The 13534-nt window shown below is 44.8% G+C and overlaps 1 protein-coding gene across 2 annotated transcripts; it reads left to right on the plus strand.

Moving 5' to 3' along the window:
• The first annotated feature begins 2017 nt into the window (after positions 1-2017).
• Positions 2018-13534, plus strand: impdh2 (IMP (inosine 5'-monophosphate) dehydrogenase 2). Of its 2 annotated transcripts, XM_041845952.2 has the most exons (15): positions 2018-2454; positions 3893-3941; positions 4265-4366; positions 4970-5044; positions 5509-5715; positions 5870-5957; positions 6088-6287; positions 6765-6855; positions 6980-7075; positions 9186-9257; positions 11353-11496; positions 11807-11951; positions 12588-12731; positions 12842-12925; positions 13221-13534. In XM_041845952.2, the coding sequence occupies exons 1-15, from the start codon at positions 2357-2359 to the stop codon at positions 13240-13242; spliced, it is 1617 nt and encodes a 538-aa protein (XP_041701886.1). In that variant the 5' UTR covers positions 2018-2356; the 3' UTR covers positions 13243-13534. The 2 variants fall into 2 exon arrangements, with proteins under 2 accessions (XP_041701886.1, XP_041701887.1); XM_041845953.2 differs by lacking the exon at positions 9186-9257.

Consider the following 13534-nt stretch of genomic DNA (forward strand, 5'->3'; position numbering starts at 1 on the left):
TCTGGAGGAAACAGGTACAAAAGTATCTATATCCACAGTAAAACGAGTCCTATATCGACATAACCTGAAAGGCCGCTCAGCAAGGAAGAAGCCACTGCTCCAAAACCGCCATAAAAAAGCCAGACTACGGTTTGCAACTGCACATGGGGACAAAGATTGTACTTTTTGGAGAAATGTCCTCTGGTCTGATGAAACAAAAAAAGAACTGTTTTGCCATAATGACCATCGTTATGTTTGGAGGAAAAAGGGGAACGCTTGCAAGCCGAAGAACACCATCCCAACCGTGAAGCACGGGGGTGGCAGCATCATGCTGTGGGGGTGCTTTGCTGCAGGAGGGACTGGTGCACTTCAACTGAAAAAGCATGTGCGAGCAAGGAGGCTTACAAACCTGACTCAGTTACACCAGCTCTGTCAGGAGGAATGGGCCACAATTCACCTAACTTATTGTGGGAAGCTTGTGGAAGGCTACCTGAAAAGTTTGACCCAAGTTAAACAATTTAAAGGCAATGCTACCAAATACTAATTGAGTGTACGTAAACTTCTGACCCACTGGGAATGTGATGAAAGAAATAAAAGCTGAAATAAATCATTCTCTCTACTATTATTCTGACATTTCACATTCTTAAAATAAAGTGGTGATCCTACCTGACCTAAGACAGGGACTTTTTACTAGGATTAAATGTCAGGAATTGTACAAAACTGAGTTTAAATGTATTTGGCTAAGGGGTATGTAAACTTCCGACTTCAACTGTGTATGTATGTATATATATATACACTGCTCAAAAAAATAAAGGGAACACTTGAACAACACAATGTAACTCCAAGTCAATCACACTTCTGTGAAATCAAACTGTCCACTTAGGAAGCAACACTGATTGACAATACATTTCACATGCTGTTGTGCAAATGGAATAGACAACAGGTGGAAATTATAGGCAATTAGCAAGACACCCCCAATAAAGGACTGGTTTTGCAGGTGGTGACCACAGACCACTTCTCAGTTCCTATGCTTCCTGGCTGATGTTTTGGTCACTTTTGAATGCTGGCGGTGCTTTCACTCTAGTGGTAGCGTGAGACGGAGTCTACAACCCACACAAGTGGCTCAGGTAGTGCAGCTCATCCAGGATGGCACATCAATGCGAGCTGTGGCAAGAAGGTTTGCTGTGTCTGTCAGCGTAGTGTCCAGAGCATGGAGGCGCTACCAGGAGACAGGCCAGTACATCAGGAGACGTGGAGGAGGCCGTAGGAGGGCAACAACCCAGCAGCAGGACTGCTACCTCCGCCTTTGTGCAAGGAGGAGCAGGAGGAGCACTGCCAGAGCCCTGCAAAATGACCTCCAGCAGGCCACAAATGTGCATGTGTCTGCTCAAACGGTCAGAAACAGACTCCATGAGGGTGGTGTGAGGGCCCGACGTCCACAGGTGCGGATTATATATATTTTTTCACTAAATTAAATATTGGTTTTATTAAACCTACAGAACATGTTTGGTAAAATCTTGATCTATCTTTCTGTCTTTCCTATCCACCCCCATTGACAATCATAATTTTCCATCAATATGCAAATAGCCTTTGCCTCACTCTGTACAGTAGTGCTAGTCAGGGCCTTATTACTGACGGGCATGCGGGTCCCGGGGCCCTGGCCTCCAGGGGGCCCACTACTCAATTATTATTCCGGACCCGACCAAAACTTACTTGGGGGCCTAAAAGGCTAGAGCTGACCCTGCTCAAATATGAACAAAGCATGAGCCATGGCAAAATGTGTAGAATAGCAGGAAATTTGCTTTAAAACTGCAAGCTGCATGCAGCTCTCAGGAACTTAATTCGCTCACGAAAATAAATGCAAATTGTAGGGGGTCCTCGCCCAGGGGCTCAATATTTTGGGGTCCTTGCCATTAACAAGTTTGAAAACCCCTGGACCGGAGTGCAGAATCTAGAACACCTCCATAGTTTCCATTCCACTCCAGCGCGGTAGGTGGCGGTAGGGCACCTAATATTAGTATCACACCGCCATAAAACCCCGAAGAAGAAGGTTGTCAGACGAAAACGTGTGCGACCAAAGGAATCTCCAGACAGGACAGGAGCATGATAACGTTGAAGGCCGAAGAATAGAGGGCATTTCAGTTAATGTTTTACTGTCGTGAATGTATTACATGTAATTTGTATAGCCAAGAGCGGGTCTTCTTGACAAGGGACAGCGCACGGTCGCACCACGCCACAGCTGACTGATACATCGCCGATCGTAACTAACGTTAGGAGTGAAGCGAAGAAACGAAGAAAGTTCTCGGTCTCTTGGGCCGTTGTCGGTTTAGCACCAAAGTGACTGATAAAACACTAACATAGATACATAGATTGTATAATGGCGGACTACCTGATCAGTGGACAGACTAGTTACGTGCCCGATGATGGACTCAGCGGGCAGCAACTCTTCAACTACGGGGACGGCCTTACCTACAAGTAATTATTGGCATTTGGCAGTCACATGGCTGCTTGTTGAAATCCATCACAATTCGCTTGCGTTCTTGAGTTAACTTGAATAACCGTTGTAGCTAGCTAGCTAGTAACCAGAGCCATATATTTAGTCTATGACACATTAGCTATACTATTATTTGTGCATGCATGGGATTTGGGTGCTTTGGGTCATTGCAGTACATGCAATTATTTCTACATGGCAATGGGTCAACCGACTTAGGTTTCCCGGGTCAACTCATTCTTTCAAATGACAGCGAGTTAGGTAACAATTTTACTTTGGGGACTGACTCAAATCTACCAAAATAATATCTGAAAGAAGTAGATGGGTATTTGGTAAGGTTCTGTATAGGCCTGGCTATATTCAGCTATGCAAGCCTGTGATTTGAACTTTCCTCTAGAGGGTGTCTGGGACATGTTTCTCAAAATTGTATTCATCAATAATAAACCTACTTTCAGTGTCTGTTATAAAACATATACACAAGACAATAACTCATTTTTGCAGTCGGTAGCTTAGTTTTCCAGCAGTTGAATTAGGAATACCAAGCATGACTTGCCTTGTGTGACAATGTAGCTAATTATGACACCCTGGAGGCATTTTTACATTTTAGTAATTTCATCATGTCAAGATATTCTAGAGTATGGTTGTATTGGCATGAACAATAAGCCCTTGTTAGGCAGAAGTATAGTCTATTTGCCACAGTGCCTCATCCAATGATGGTTTATACACATCATTGGCCTCATCACTTGTCTACTCTTTAGTGAAGTTACCATCACATCTCATTCTGCGCATTCCATGCTTAATATAGGCCAAGTATTCTCCTCCTAGAAACACGGGCCTTCATAGTACTCGTATACTTCAAAGTGAAGGTGCACGTGCAACAGCATATTTCAAAATCTCAACTAGTTAGTACCAGACAGACAGTGTGCTTGGAAACTTAGCATTATAATAATAAATGCCATTTAGCAGATGTTTTTATCCAAAGCGATTTAGTCATGCTTGCATCACTTCTCAGGACCTTTAGGAATGTGTTGGTCATCAGCACTAACCTGTGACAACACAGGACCCTGCTCATCGCATGCACACTCCACTCCGATATCAGTTAGTCCCACGTCGAGTTCCGGATATCGCAATTTGCTCAGATTATCGAACACTGAACTTTTGCATTCCCACTCAAGTGTTGTCGAAAGATATCGTGGAATTTGGTACGGCCACTGTCAATGAAAAAAATTGGATAGAATATGACTTTATTGTCCATCTGAAGAAGGAACTTCACATTTGGCTGCCCCTCGTGTAATTTCGTAACACCTTACTGTACATACTGACACGTGTGGAATTGCAAATGTGTATGAATATCATTGATAGATTGTACGCAGCATGTGAAGCCTGTCCCTGCTCTCCTCTTTCTCTTTCTCTCTCTCTCAGTGACTTCCTGATTCTCCCAGGATACATTGACTTCACATCGGAACAGGTGGTGAGTGGAACCCTTATTCTTCAAGACAACAGGGCTTCTGACCCTCCGTGACCGGTGTCCTATTCATTAGTGCACACCATAGCAAAACATTTAGCAATGGAAACCAAAAATGTGTGTTTCTTATCGGATAAGTTCAGGTAGTCCCTCCCTTTTCAGTCCATTTTCTTCCGTTTGTTGCCTAGTGAATTCGACCCAAATATTCAATTTAAGATTACAAGAAAGACCTTCCCATTGTAATCTTGATTGGCAACAGAGCGCTGTGAAAGGTTTGTTACTACAATAAGTGTTTGTTACAAGTAGTAACTGGTTTGTGTCTTCTGCAGGATTTGACTTCAGCCCTGACAAAGCAGATCACCATGAAAACACCTTTTGTATCCTCCCCCATGGACACAGTCACCGAGTCAGCGCTGGCCATTGCCATGGCAGTAAGTCTGGTGTAAACACACACACTTTAGCATGGCGACATAATGGAACGTTTTAAAAGTAGACTCAGCAAAACCCAAAGTAAACAGCCGTGTTAGGCCAACTTTCATAAAAACTAAGCTCGATAAACGTGACGACAATCTTCTTCACAGCGGTTGGCACAGCTACCAAGGAAGCAACAAGTAATAAAAAACGTCTTTGCTGTCAAAGACCGATCACATGATCACATGGTGACATGAGACCACAAGCAACAAACCCGCCACCCTATAAAACCCCTGATAGCAGAAACATCCTCAGCTGTTGGAAAACAACCAGTACTTTCTCCCAGGGTATGTTGAAGTGACTACAACAGCTGCAAATATGTGTCACTTAAAATAGTAACCTAAGATGGTTGTTTTGTAAAGCCCCCCCCAGAGGCAAACGTCGCAGTGGAAACATCAGTCTTCACTGCAAAACAAATGCCAAGAATTCCCTTAAAGCTTGAAACTAGTTGTTCTGCATAAGTCCTTACAGGCAACTTCAGCTAGAGTTCATGTCTGAGGACACGCATTCTCACTCACACACACAAACTGGCAAGTAAACATGTTCTTCTGATCATCTTTCAGCTCACAGGAGGAATAGGCTTCATCCACCACAACTGCACTCCAGAGTTCCAGGCCAACGAGGTCCGCAAGGTCAAGGTAATGACCCCTACTACAATTCTCTCTTTTTCACTCTTCATCTCCCTTTATATTTCTGTTCTTTGTTACATGTGTATTTCTGTATGTGTGTCTCTGCTACTCATGTTATTGTCTGCTCTCTTTTGGTCTGGTCCTCCTGCCAACCTAGTTGCTACTGTTTCACTGTAGTGTTCCCGCTAGAAGAGGAAGCAATCGTTTTCTCTCTTCTCCAGTTTCATTTTTCATCTATCGCTCATGCGCTCTGGTGTGCTTTTTAAATACCCTGTAGATTTGCAGAGCCTAATAGATATCCTTACCCTCTCTTTCTCTCCCCTACCTGTTCCCCTCTCTCCCACGTCCCTCTTTCCCCTCCCCCATTTTTATTCTTTCCCCTCCACTTTCTGCCCTCCGCTCCCACATCCCTCAATCCCTGCTCCCTCTTTTCCCCCTCTTCTCCTTCCTTTCCTCCCCCCTCTCTCTCCCAGCGGTATGAGCAGGGTTTCATCACAGACCCAGTAGTGATGAGTCCTACAGACTGCGTGGCAGACGTGTTCCAGGCTAAGGCACGCCACGGCTTCTGCGGCATCCCCATCACAGACAGCGGCCACATGGGGGGGCGCCTCGTTGGCATCATCTCCTCGCGGGACATTGACTTCCTGAAGGAGGAGGAGCACACCCTGCCACTCAGTGAGGTAGGTGTGGCTTAATGCATATCACTGTGTTGATCCAGTTAGTATTTTTAAATCGGTGTAAATGTATTTAGTTGACTTCCCTGCCATTCTCTAACTCGCGTCCGATGGTAAATGCTAATCTTCTTTTGTTCTCTCCTTTCCTTCACCACTACAGGTGATGACTAAGCTTGAGGACCTTGTCATAGCTCCAGCTGGAGTGACACTGAAAGAGGCCAATGAGATCCTGCAGAGGAGTAAGAAAGGTGAGGAGGCGGGATCTGGGGAAAAGGGGAGAAGGTTCACCATAAAAAGTGAACGAGACTGTCATATAGCCTACACCAACATGCCTCGTGTGTTCGAGGGCCCCATTCTAAACACCATGTCTCTGTGTAGGGAAGCTGCCCATAGTGAACAAGGAGGGCTGCCTGGTGTCCATCATCGCCAGGACGGATCTGAAGAAGAACAGGGACTTCCCCCTGGCCTCTAAAGACTCACGCAAACAGCTGCTGTGTGGGGCAGCCATCGGCACGCACAACGACGACAAGTACAGGCTGGACCTGCTGGTGCAGAGCGGCGTAGACGTGGTCGTACTGGTGGGTTACTGGTTCTCCTACCCAATCTACTTGTTATTCTCTTCATGGATACTTTCTCCATCTTTTTCTTCTTTGAACTGTTCTTTAAAGGTGCAATCTGCAGTTCTAACAATAACAAAGCGGCATACCCTGCCACTATTGTGGTAAAAAGCTGAGGGATGGGGCTGGAGAAATGTAACCTTTCTCAAGACGGAGCTATGGATACAAGGACTGACCGTGCATGATATCTAATTTATAGTTTTAACCATGTTTTGTGGCTATACAGTGTTTGTTTACAATTACAATGTTTACAAACAAAGGAGTACGATCATTAAGTATGACCAATGATGTGTATGGGGTATGGCAGTTGAACTAAAGCTATTGAGGCATCTATAAGTTATTTTATTCAATAATCGGTGTGTATATATAATTAGTTACGTCTAAAAATAGATGTAGCAATCACAGATTGCCCCTTTAATGTTGCTTTCATTTGTTCAGGACTCCTCTCAAGGGAACTCGATCTTCCAAATCAACATGATTAAGTACATCAAAGAGAAATACCCACAGCTTCAGGTCATTGGAGGCAATGGTAAGTGGTGTACACACACACACACACACACACAGAAAGAGAGAAATGCTCCATTCTCAGAACTGCCTCATTTCATGATTGCACTATGCAACACCCTGTGACATTGTTGATCTGTCTGTCTCAGTGGTAACTGCAGCCCAGGCCAAGAACCTGATCGACGCTGGGGTGGACGGCCTGCGAGTGGGCATGGGCAGTGGTTCCATCTGCATCACACAGGAAGGTGAGTCCCACCAATGGAAGACTGCCTAGCTCCCCCTCACCCACAGCAGCTGTAACCCAATCGGGAGCCTCCAATCTGCCCACCTTTCCGCTAACGACTGAAATCGCCCTTTAGCCAAGTGTAGAATTCTGTACAAATGGTCCCATCCCATCCTGTAAAGAATGGTAAAGGGTTTTGCAGAATCAAATTGTGCTGCCATGCTACATTCTAATACAGGCAATTTAACTGAATAAGACCGCCTGCTGAATAACTGCAGTGTGCAACATCCTCAAACTTCAGCCAAACCACTTCAGATCAAAACTTTGAAAACCGACAAGGGAGTAGGTCCTTAGAAATCACGCGCAACTCCCCCATTAATTGTCAGTAGTACCCTCTATTTTCTGTTTCTCTTTCACCTCATCCTCACATTCCCCTCCCCTCTCTCTTAATCATGCTATTCTATCTCCGTCTTTCATGATCTGTTTTGGGTTTCTTCCTTATTTTCTATATACAGCGCATTCGGAAAGTATTCAGACCCGTTTACTTTTTCCACATTTTGTTACGTTACAGCCTTATTCTAAAATTGATTTTTTTACAACTGAAATATCACGTTTACATATGTTTTCAGACCCTTTACTCAGTACTTTGTTGAAGCACCTTTTGCAGTGATTGCAGCCTTGATTCTTCTTGGGTATGACGCTTCAAGCTTGGCACACCTGTATTTGGGAGGTTCTCCCATTGTTCTCTGCAGATCCTCACTAGCTCTGTCAGGTTGGATGGGAGTGTTGCTACACAGCTATTTTCAGGTCTCTCCAGAGATGATCGATCGGGTTCAAGTCCAGGCTCTGGCTGGGCCACTCAAGGACATTCAGAGACTTGTCCCAAAGCCACTCCTGCTTTGTCTTGGCTGTGTGCTTAGGGTCGTTGTCCTGTTGGAAGGTGAACCTTCACCCCAGTCTGAGGTTCTGAGCACTCTGGAGCAGGTTTTCATCAAGGATCTCTCTGTACTTTGCTCTGTTAATCTTTCCCTCGACCCCGACTAGTCTCCCAGTCCCTGCCGTTGAAAAACATCCCCACAGCATGATGCTGCCACCACCGCGCTTCACCGTAGGGATGGTGCCAGGTTTGCTCCAGACGTGACACTTGGCATTCAGGCAAAATCGTTCAATCTTGTTTCTCATGGTCTGAGAGTCTTTAGATGCCTTTTGGCAAACTCCAAGCGGGCTGTCATGTGCCTTTTACTGAGGAGTGGCTTCCGTCTGGCCACTTTACCATAAAGGCCTGATTGGTTGAGTGCTGCAGAGATGGTTGTCCTTCTGGAAGGTTCTCCCATCTCCACAGAGGAACTCTGGAGCTCTGTCAGAGTTACCATTGGGTTCTTGGTCACCTCCCTGACCAAGGCCCTTCTCCCCCGATTGCTCAGTTTGGCTGCGTGGCCAGCTCTAGGAAGAGTCTTGGTGGTTCCAAACTTCTTCCATTTAAGAATGATGGAGGCCACTCTGTTCTTGGGGGCCTTCAATGCTGCAGACATTTTTTGGTACCCTTCTCCAGATCTGTGCCTCGACACAATCCTGTCTCGGAGCTCTACGGACAATTCCTTCGACCTCATGGCTTGGTTTTTGCTCTGACATGCACTGTCAACTGTGGGACCTTATATAAACAGGTGACTGCCTTTCCAAATGATGTCCAATCAATTGAATTTACCACGGGTGGACTCCAAGTTGTAGAAACATCTCAAGGATGGTCAATGGAAACAGGATGCCCCTGAGCTCAATTTAGAGTCTCATAGCAAAGGGTCTGAATACTGATGTAAATTAGGTGTTTCAGTTTTTATTTTTAATACATTTGCAAAAAAATCTAAATACCTGTTTTTGCTTTTGTCATTATGGGGTATTGTGTGTAGATTGCTGAGGATTTGTATTTATTTAATCCATTTTAGAACAAGGCTGTAACGTAAAGAAATGTGGAAAGAGTCAAGGGGTCTGAATACTTTCCGAAGGCACTGTATCTCTTCCTTTTGTTTCTCCTTTCTCTTTGTACATCTCTCTTCCTCATCACCTCCAGTTCATGTTTTGTTGTGTGGACCTCTGCTCGTTTGGTTTCACACTGCCTGTACTGTCTGTCTCTCTAGCGCCTCTCAGTGTTGCTCCTGGTATAAATCTCCACAGCCCCAAAACCCCAACTACTGTTACAGGATACTGCAGTAAGTCCTTCCCACCGGGCCCCACTGGCCTGCGCAGGGCTCTTTCTCTCTAATAGGCTCCACTACCACACTGTGCCCGCCTACCCCCCCTTCACAGCCTGTCTGCATTGGTTGGTTAACGGCTCTGCACCAGTAGAGGTAGTAGTCAAGCTGGCCTTGGGCGTTTGGGGTTTTGGATGCTTGTACTTTGGTCCTTGATTAATCTGTCACTGTGACATCACACCTCCCTTGTCTCGACATGCGCGACATCCTCATCATTACAAATGTGTCACATGGTTCGTAAACAACAGGTGACAACAGTGAAAGACTTACTTACGGCCGTTCCCAACAATGCAAGGAGAAAGAAAATAGAGAAATAATAGAAAAGTAAAACATGTAATAATACAAGTAATAATAAATACACAATGAGTAACGACAACTTGGCTATATAAACGGGGTACCAGTACCGAGTCGATGTGCAGGGGTACGAGGTAATTGAGGTAGATATGCACATATAACTAGGAATAAAGTGACCGATAATAAACAGTAGCAGCAGCGTATATTTGAGGAGTCAAAGTTACTGCAAAAAGGATCAATGTAGATGGTCCGGTTAACTATTTAACTAACTATTTAGCAGTCTTATGGCTTGGGGGTAGAATGGATGCATATGATGAAGTGTGTTTTAGTAGTGCGCTCGAGATGCGTCCCTAAATGCAGTGCACAAGCATGTGATGGACAGTCGGGTTTTCATATAGGAGTGGTGAGGGAGCCCTTAGCTCCACATTAGACTGGTTGTTGTAACACATTAAGGAATCTACTTATGTCATTGTTATCTAGCACCCCATTCACATGTAACAGTCATTGACTTAACATAAACCTGACCTGTAACTTATGATTTACTATGTGTTTGATCATAATAATATTATTGTACCTTTTTGAGAAGGGAAAAAGATGCATGTCTTCAAAAGCTTTCTGGTAGTGCTGCTCTGCAATTTAATCCATTCCTGTTCAGTATTTATGGTAATTATTTACTAAATTTAATTCCATAACAATCACAAAAAAAGGTGAGCACGAAGCTAACATAATATTCTCCACTTCCTCTTTTGATGTTTGCCTCAGACATTCTAATGAACTCATTTTAGAGTAATAGTTGATTAAAAGAATCTCGGCAGAACTGCTGGCTGGTAACAGGATTCATTGAAACTGTCACGGAGGAAAAGAGGCCAATCGGCTGATTCTCATATTTAGTGTTGAGGGAAGAAAGCCTGCTAAAATAAGGCTTGTGCTTCCTGAATACAAAACGTATAAACTCTACTCCAACACTTTCTAAGACTTCCTCGGTTTGTTGTTTCTCTTTTTTCATTTTATGAATGTTATCTTCCCAAATTGACATCACATTTGTATAATGTATCCTAATATTGTGTGAGTCTACTACTTGTTGAATCATGTCTGTGAATGGGAAATCCTATCATACTAAATGTCTCTAAAGGTCTTTCCTGTCCCATCGTCTTGCTATGTAATTCATTTCATTTCAGTCATTTAGCAGACGCTCTTATCCAGAGCGACTTACAGGAGCAATCACGGTTAAGTGCCTTGCTCAAGGGCACATCGACAGATTTTTCACCTAGTCGGCTCGGGGATTAGAACCAGCGACCTTTCGGTTACTGGCACAACGCTCTTAACCACTAAGCTACCTGCCGCCCCATCAGTTTCATAATGATTACATTTATCAGGTAAACACAATGTTAAAATCCCATTTTAATTATAAAATGATCCACTCAAGCAAGCCAAAACCATGTTTAATCTACAGCAAATCAACGAAAATATGAATTAATATTCAAATAATACTGATATGATGAATTCACTTGATAAACCAGGAAATTACAACCTAAAATGCATGCAAAGACAGACTGTCTGCTGTGTGAGGATGCCTAATGCCTAGTCTGTCTCTGATGGGGGGGCTACATGTGAATGCTTGGCTGTATAGTCCCCACCATGACCTATCAGCCTCAAGCAGGCATGAACATTGCCACAAACCCCCTCCATTATTTTATTTATTTGTACAACTTTTGTGTGTTCTTTGTTCACGCCTGTCCTCCTTCCCCTGTTGTCTCAGTGTTGGCATGCGGGCGTCCCCAGGCCACCGCCGTGTACAAGGTGTCGGAGTACGCCCGTCGATTTGGAGTGCCAGTCATCGCCGACGGGGGCATCCAAACCGTGGGGCACATCGCCAAAGCCCTGGCACTTGGGGCATCTACAGGTGTCTCAGGCTCAAGTCAAATACCCATACACACACCAACTCTCATTAGTCAATAGTATATAGAAAGGAGAGAAACGCGTAGCATTAGCCATTACGCGTAGCATTAGCCATTACGCGTAGCATTATCCATTACGCGTAGCATTAGCCATTACGCGTAGCATTAGCCATTACGCGTAGCATTAGCCATTACGCGTAGCACTTACAGGATCACATTTAGACACTGATATAGTAATGTACTAACACACACACACATCCCTCTCAAAGCATGAAAGGTACATTCTCTGATCTCTCCTCCCCGCTGTCTCTCCAGTGATGATGGGCTCTCTCCTGGCTGCCACAAGCGAGGCTCCAGGTGAATACTTCTTCTCTGACGGCATTAGGCTGAAGAAATACCGAGGCATGGGCTCACTGGATGCCATGGACAAGAACCTGGGCTCCCAGACCAGATACTTCAGGTACTGAGTCATAGTTATACTAATACACTAGTAATACAGTAAAACAAATATGTATTATCCCCAGGATTGTGTTCATTAGGCACCAAATGATATAAAACCGACAAACTGAGGTACTACCTGAACTTGTCCAATAAGAAGCGCTTGTTGTTTCCCTTTGCAAAACGTTTTGCTACAGTCTCCCGAGTGGCGCAGTGGTCTAAGGCACTGCATCACAGTGCTAGTTGTGCCACTAGAGATCCTGGTTCGAATCCAGGCTCTGTCGTAGCCGGCCGTGACCGGGAGACCCATGGGGCGGCGCACAATTGGCCCAGCGTCGTCCAGGGTAGGGGAGGGAATGGCCGGCAGGGATGTAGCTCAGTTGGTAGAGCATGGCGTTTGCAACGCCAGGGTTGTGGGTTCGATTCCCACGGGGGGGCCAGTATAAAAAATAAATAATGTATGCACTAACTAACTGTAAGTCGCTCTGGATAAGAGCGTCTGCTAAATGACTCAAATGTCAATGTAAAAATGTGTGCACTAATCAATTAATACGACCCAGGGGCAACTAGCTTTGCAGCAGGCGGTCAACCAAAAGACAAAAAACATATAGCTGACCCATCCTCTCTCTCTTTACCCCTTTCCTCCCTCTTTCTGCAGTGAGTGTGACAAGATCAAGGTGGCTCAGGGTGTGTCGGGGGCGGTCCAGGACAAGGGCTCTATCCATAAGTTTATTCCCTACCTGCTGGCTGGGATCCAGCACTCCTGTCAAGACATCGGATCCAAGAGCCTCACCCAGCTCAGGTACACGCACGCGCACACACACATCTGAATGTTTGTCAAAGTACGCCTACTTTGATGCCGCCGCGTGTGTGAGCATCGGGGCTCCGTGTAACACTGTCTTCCCCGTGCAGAGCCATGATGTATTCTGGGGATCTGAAGTTTGAGAAGAGGACGACATCGGCCCAGATGGAGGGAGGAGTCCACAGCCTGCACAGGTACTTATTGATGTGATCTAGCTAGGCAGTGTTGACTAGCCCACAGTGCTGTCACAGAAGCTAACATTACAATATATTCTTTGCTTGGTGAGGGGATTTTCTTAACATCTCAGTTTCACATACCACATGCAAGCTCCTAGATTTTAAAATGGTTCCCCTTTCCAAACTAATCTCACTTCAACCTGTTTATAGGTCTGTCTGATCTCAGTATGATGCAACATGTTGGTAATTCGTTACCAGATCATTCATTTGTTAAACCTGTTCTCTTTTTTTCTTTTTCTTTCTTCTCTTGCAGTTATGAGAAGCGCCTGTTCTAAGGAAGAGAACAACAGTAGTGGGCTGCAGACTTGAGTGTTCCTCAAGCATACGCACATGCAAGCACACACAACTACTTGACAACCCCCCTCACACACACACACACACACACACAAACGTCAATTATGTCTAAACAATCAGTCTTCCCTGTCTGTTGTTCCCTATCTATGCTGAGGGAGAGCAGAGCATGTCTGTCTATCCATCAGTATTGTGATGGATTGTTTTGGTGTTATCAGATGCCTTCCATGTCCTACTGACATGAATAAGTCAAATAAAACATTTTTTCCCACTTAA

The sequence above is a fragment of the Coregonus clupeaformis genome, chromosome 24 (assembly GCF_020615455.1).
Source record: "Coregonus clupeaformis isolate EN_2021a chromosome 24, ASM2061545v1, whole genome shotgun sequence".
Classification (NCBI taxonomy): Eukaryota; Metazoa; Chordata; class Actinopteri; order Salmoniformes; family Salmonidae; genus Coregonus; species Coregonus clupeaformis.

Bases quoted from the DNA above. Each gene is read 5' to 3' on its own strand.
- impdh2 (XM_041845952.2), top strand. From the start codon at position 2,357: ATGGCGGACTACCTGATCAGTGGACAGACTAGTTACGTGCCCGATGAT. The intron at 3,942-4,264 runs GTGAGTGGAACC...TGTCTTCTGCAG, and splicing joins ACTTCACATCGGAACAGGTG to GATTTGACTTCAGCCCTGAC. The intron at 7,076-9,185 runs GTGAGTCCCACC...CTGTCTCTCTAG, and splicing joins CATCTGCATCACACAGGAAG to CGCCTCTCAGTGTTGCTCCT.